Source organism: Austrofundulus limnaeus, unplaced genomic scaffold (genome assembly GCF_001266775.1).
Source record: "Austrofundulus limnaeus strain Quisiro unplaced genomic scaffold, Austrofundulus_limnaeus-1.0 Scaffold1655, whole genome shotgun sequence".
NCBI lineage: Eukaryota > Metazoa > Chordata > Actinopteri > Cyprinodontiformes > Rivulidae > Austrofundulus > Austrofundulus limnaeus.
This window is the reverse complement of record NW_013954057.1, coordinates 25862-32450: the sequence shown is the minus strand read 5'-3', so window position 1 is coordinate 32450 and position 6589 is coordinate 25862. Positions and strand designations below refer to the sequence as shown.

General features: G+C 40.9%; 1 protein-coding gene across 1 annotated transcript in view; it reads left to right on the top strand.

Moving 5' to 3' along the window:
• ugl (ureidoglycolate lyase) overlaps positions 1-6589 on the top strand; it is a gene marked incomplete in the record, with an annotated part of 31023 nt that overhangs the window by 3435 nt on the left and 20999 nt on the right. Inside the window, 4 exon segments of the mRNA XM_014033180.1 lie at positions 1055-1145; positions 1221-1297; positions 2100-2210; positions 3375-3434. Coding sequence (XP_013888634.1) covers positions 1055-1145; positions 1221-1297; positions 2100-2210; positions 3375-3434 — 339 coding nt within the window.

Below are 6589 nucleotides of genomic sequence, written 5' to 3'. Positions count from 1 at the left end.
TGTAAATACAATAAAAATCAAACCAAGAATTAGAATAATTATAATTTTGGTATGGTAATGTCTGACTGGGCCTCGTGTCACTTTATGTTCAATAAATTGAGCCCCGAGGTCAAAAAGGTTAAGAAGCCCTGCTCTAGATTAATGATGACCTGTAGCTCTACATACGAGTGCAATTCCATGTGTAAACACTAGAGGCGGTAATGAGTCAAATAGGAAGGTCCGGCATGAATCAATCTTACAGACGTTGTTTTCTCTTCTTGTCCTGCAGGAAAAGTCTTTCCACTAACAAACAATGGCTGTATTTTCTTACATGYTGTGTGTCTGAGAGTATTTGATCTATTTACAGTAAAATGCATGTAAAACCTGTAAGGATAATATGCATGAATGATTTTTTTAAATTGCCTTACAAGAGTTTGAACATGTGTGACTGATTRAATGTAYACATCTTACTAAAATCAGAGATTTGTGTACAAAGATGATAAAAAAAATACTTGGCCCCTCTATGAATATTGTGGCACCTTGATGGCCCCTTATTCAGAAAAATCCTRGATCTGCCACTGGTTGAAATGTGTAACGAAGCCAACAAACTCAGACTTAAGCAGTTCTTTCTGATCCAGATGAGTCCAGGAGGTCTGAGGTCCACTTCCACCTGTTAGACTTAAGACCTGTCTGAATGAGAACTGTCACAGTGTTGTGAACAGCTGAAGCTCTCCTTCTGGCATCTGGGTCATGTAGCTGAGTGTTCAAGTTTCCACTTCACCTGACAAGGATAATTTAACAAAGAACATGAAGGAGCTGAATGAAGCACACCCTGGGTCTGAAGGATCATCAGTCTGTAGTTCAGACCTAACTGGATCACACTGACACTGGTCAGTACACAAGTGACACCTAGAAGCAGCAGTTACATAAAAACATGGGATTATTATTTCTTTTTTGTTCGTTTGCGTCCTTAAACATTAAAAACACCAACGTTTCCAAAGATCTGGTGTAAAAAGGGCTGTAATCATGTCCCCGTTGAGCAGTCAGGTAGAACTCTTCTGTTTGGTCTCCTCAGGTTGACTTTGATGATGGAAACTGCCCGTCCTTCTACAACCAGATCAAAGGTCTTCATAACGTCCTGCAGGCAGTGAGCAGCCAGCTCCCTGGTGAGGTTCACATGTTTGGTTGGTTTGGAGCAGAACACCTGTTCTCACCTGTTGTTTTTGTTGATGTGGGGGCAGGTGTTCCCCACATTTCTCAGGCTCCAGTGCTGATGCTGCGTCCCCGTGCCTGGAACATGGTGGAGAACAACATGATGGTAAAATGAGACCTGCTCTACATACCTGCAGCTCTACATACCTGCAGCTCTACATACCTGCAGCTCTACACACCTGCAGTTCTATATACCTGCAGCTCAACACACCTGCAGCTCTACATACCTGCAGCTCTACATACCTGCAGCTCTACTTACCTGCAGCTCTACACACCTGCAGCTCTACATACCTGCAGCTCTAGATACCAGCAGCTCTACATACCTGCAGCTCTACATACCTGCAGCTCTACATACCTGCAGCTCTACACACCTGCAGTTCTATATACCTGCAGCTCAACACACCTGCAGCTCTACATACCTGCAGCTCTACATACCTGCAGCTCTACTTACCTGCAGCTCTATTTACCTCCAGCTCTACATACCTGTAGCTCTACATACCTGCAGCTCTACATACCTCCAGCTCTAGATACCTGCAGCTCTACATACCTGCAGCTCTACATACCTGCAGCTCTACATACCTGCAGCTCTACATGCCTGCAGCTCTACATACCTGCAGCTCTACATACCTGCAGCTCTACATACCTGCAGCTCTACATGCCTGCAGCTCTACATACCTGCAGCTCTACATACCTGCAGCTCTACATACCTGCAGCTCTACATACCTGCAGCTCTATATACCTGCAGCTCTATTTACCTGTAGCTCTACATGCCTGCAGCTTTATTTACCTCCAGCTCTACTTACCTGCAGCTCTATTTACCTGCATCTCTACATACCTGGCAGCTCTACATACCTGCAGCTCTACATACCTGCAGCTCTACTTATTCTAACATTTGTTGGTGTTTTCAGGTGGAGGGAAAGGAGGCTCCTGGTCCTCTGTTTGACTTTGGACTCCTCATGTTTCACTGTGGAAAGGTTCTGTTTGAACATCAGAGTGGACCTTTTTTCTATCTGTCAAAGGTAACTCACATTTAGGTTTCTGTCCAGGATGGGTTTAAATCTGATTAGGGAATTTGATTCCTGATAGAGACTTAGCGAAAACAACAAAACATTTTACATTTTAGGAGCAGCCAAATTTTTGTTTTCTTTCTTCCCCTTGTTGTAGCGCCCCCTAGAAGGTTGGTGGTCTTAGCACTCACCTGTTACCTAACAGCCCTGATGAAGATGATAAAAAGTTTGTCACAAACATTATTACTGAACTCAGTAACCAAAAACATTTGAATAATTTGCTCAATTTTGTTGAAAACAAATTTAAACTAAGATGAGCATAAGCTAAAATGAAAGACATTAAAGCTAAAGCTAGAATTAACACAGCAGTAGCTAAATGCTGAAATTAACTGAACAGTAGCATAAGAAGTTAAAAACAGAGCCGATTTTAAAGACAATAATGTTTCTGAAGGAACTCAAGACATCTTAATGTATTCTATGAAATGTTTGTTTAAATAAAGTTACATTTTTCACAATTAGCAGAAATCATAACTTCATTATTCCTGAACATTTTCATGTGCTGTATGTAAGGTTAAAATGGTACAAAGTCTGTGAAAGTGGTTTCTTTAAACAGGAAAATAGTCTGAATGCTGACTCAGCATTCACATATTAAAAGCCTCAAATTCATTAATGCAGGGATTCTCAACTGGAGGATCACAGACCCATTTTCAGAGGACCACAGGTATAAAAACCTTGGGAAGGAAAAAGCAAAGACTCTGATTATTCTGTCAGTTTATGGGTAAAGATTCAATGAGTGACTGTTTGATATGTTAAATAATCAGCTGAAGTCATGTATTTCTGAACAAAAGTATAAATGTAACACTTCTGTTTTTGCTCCCATTTTTCATGAGCTGAACTCAAAGATTTAAAACATTTTTCTTTATATATTAAATAACCATTTCTCTCAAATATTTATCGGTCATTATCTGAGATCTTAATAAATCAGCTCCTTTGTGTTTTTGTTTCACATCAAACTGAAGCAGGATGGAGAATCTGTATCTTACACAACAATATCTGAGTTTATTAACATGTCACAGCCTGAAACTACAAGAAGTAATCCGTGTTTTTTCTGCCTTTAAAAAGAAAAAAACAAAATGTACTGAAACGACGAGGCTGAGTTAAACTGTTGGTTTGCAGGTGGAGAGCTTCATGGAGGCCAGACTCTGGAACAAGATTTTCATCTGGACACAAGAAAAGGTTTCACTGCACAAATCTGTCTGCAGTTTGACAAACTCTTCACTTTAATGATCCGGGTTAGTTTCTAAGGAGCAGGGTGGACTGGGACCCAAATATCAGCCTGTGTATTTTAGACCAAACAGGTCCAGGGCAGACTTTTGTTATTTTTAATGTTTTTACCAACTGTACAACTCTTTAAAACCACATACCTCCTACACAAAAATAGCACAACACATTTGTCCTGGACCAAAAGTATAGCTTAGCCTTAGCCTTAGCTTTAGTTTTAGCCTTAGCCTTAGCTTTAGTTTTAGCCTTAGCCTTAGCCTTAAGGCCCCCACATAAGTCTTAGCCTTAGCTTTAGGCTTAGCCTTAGCCTTAAGGCTCCCACATAAGCTTTAGCCTTAGCCTTAGCCTTCAGGCTCCCACATAAGCTTTAGCCTTAGCTTTAAGGCCCCCCACATAAGCTTTAGCCTTAGCCTTAGCCTTAAGGCCCCCACATAAGCCTTAGCCTTAGCTTTAGGCTTAGCCTTAGCCTTCCGGCTCCCACATAAGCTTTAGCCTTAGCTTTAAGGACACCACATAAGCTTTAGCCTTAGCTTTAAGGACACCACATAAGCTTTAGCCTTAGCCTTAGCCTTAAGGCCCCTACATAAGCTTTAGCCTCAGCCTTAAGGCTCCCACATAAGCTTTAGCCTTAGCCTTAAGGCCCCCACATAAGCTTTAGCCTTAGCCTCAAGGCTTCCACATAAGCCTTAGCCTTAGCCTTAAGGCCTCCACATAAGCTTTAGCCTTAGCTTTAAGGCCGCCACATAAGCTTTAGCCTTAGCCTTCAGGCTCCCACATAAGCTTTAGCCTTAGCTTTAGGATTAGCCTTAGCCTTAAGGCCTCCACATAAGCTTTAGCCTTAGCTTTAAGGCCACCACATAAGCTTTAGCCTTAGCCGTAAGGCCCCCACATAAGCTTTAGCCTTAGCCTTAGCCTTAAGGCTCCCACATAAGCTTTAGCCTTAGCTTTAAGGTCTCCACATAAGCTTTAGCCTTAGCCTTAAGGCTCCCACATAAGCTTTAGCCTTAGCCTTAAGGCTCCCACATAAGCTTTAGCCTTAGCCTTAAGGCTCCCACATAAGCTTTAGCCTTAGCCTTAGCTTTAGCCTTAGCTATAGCCTTTGCTTTAGCCTTAGCCTAAGGCTCCCACATAAGCTTTAGCCTTAGCCTTAGCTTTAGCCTTAGCTATAGCCTTTGCTTTAGCCTTAGCCTAAGGCTCCCACATAAGCTTTAGCCTTAGCCTTAGCTTTAGCCTTAGCTATAGCCTTTGCTTTAGCCTTAGCCTAAGGCTCCCACATAAGCTTTAGCCTTAGCCTTAGCTTTAGCCTTAGCTATAGCCTTTGCTTTAGCCTTAGCCTAAGGCTCCCACATAAGCTTTAGCCTTAGCCTTAGCTTTAGCCTTAGCTATAGCCTTTGCTTTAGCCTTAGCCTAAGGCTTCCACATACTCGGGGACTGTGTGCGAACCATGAGCCACTTGGACTCTGTGCATATTGTCCACAGACGTTAGAGACATCACACTCGAGCGTACTGACCGCCTGACAAATTCTTTAATTTCTCGCAATTTCAGTCATGATGTCAAGGATCAGGAGGAAGAGACAGTTTGCATTTTAGCTTTAAAACAACAAAATTAAAAAGAAAAGAACTACCTTAGCTATTTCCTCCCACAAATWTGTTACTCCCTGAAAGTTCTTATATTCCTTCACTGATGTATCATAAAGTTTTCTAATCTGCTCCATGAGACGCTTTTCAAAATTTGACTGTGTTTTGTTCACAAATGACACAAATTCTCAACTTTATCTGCTTGGTGTTGCAAAAAAACAGTTTGACTTGAACTCTTTGGACAGTTTATTGTGCAACATCGCAGATGCAAAAAAAACTGATCTCTGCGTGGAYYAGTCCTGCTTCGAGTCCTCACTGAGTCTGCGCAGACCTCTGTGGAGTAAAGTATGCCCTTTCTCCTTAGCCTTATTCTAGCCTATAGCTTAGTCCCACTAACAATATGAACTTAGAACATTGCCTGCTGACTTACTGTTATCATAGTTAAATACTGGTTTTCTCAAATCATTTAAAACTATTTTTGTTTGAGGAAGAAAATAAAGTCTTAACCTGCACTTATTTTATCATTTAGTCAGTGTACACAATGTCTCATTGTTAGCAGCATAAATTTTCTGTTATGGATATTAGTTTTGGCGTGCCACCCCTKTTTTTCTGTGCCCACCCCCATGGCCCCCCTTGAAAAAAAAACTCTGCAGGCACCACTGGTGTTGAGAAAGTAACAGAGTAATAAACTACATAAATTAATTCAATGACATGAACACATTTATGTTTCATCACAGACGTGCAACCCTGATGAAACTAAAGAAAACCTGCTGACCTGCTGCCTTTAAGACGACATCACAACAGTCACATAATCTGTGAAAGTGATTATCTGTCCTGATACCTGCCTGGTTTCTCCCTGTAATAACAGTTCTCTGTCCCTGAGAGGAGCCTGCATCATGGTCCCTGCTGCTGGAGCTGCTCTAATGTCTCCTCACTCTGCTGTGGCAGGAAAGATTTATTTTAAATCTGTGGAAAGAAAGTGAGCACAACCTCTGCACAGAAACAAAAAAAGTTTGTCCGTGGTATTAGTCAGAGGTTTATAACGTATTTGAAAAAAATTAAGTAAAAGTAATAAAACTGTTCACAAAAATTGGGAAAGTAAAAGTTTTACACTCTGTAATAAAGAAACTGTTGAATTTACTGAACCAAACTGGTTCCACTAAACCAGGCTGAGTAAACTGAGTCAGTGTGAAGTCTCTCAGTTTATCAACTCTACTAGTCTCAGTGAAGCCAGCTGACATGGCTTTGTTGAGTAAATTCAACACTTTATTTTTTAAGAGCAGAAACATGATGAGTTCAAACAGATTTAATTTTGAACAAGATGGTGTTACATATTAAAGCAAAGAAGTTAAAGTATCATTTTTAGCTTTAAAATGTAACAAAATAAAAGTAGCTAAAACTAATTGGTAAAATGACAAATCCTCAAAAACTACTTAAGTACTGTAACAAAGGAAATGTACTAAGTTAGGGGAGACCGGGGACAGCAGCAACAAGGGACGGTTGCAACAGGTCATTTTTCTCCAAACAGAAAC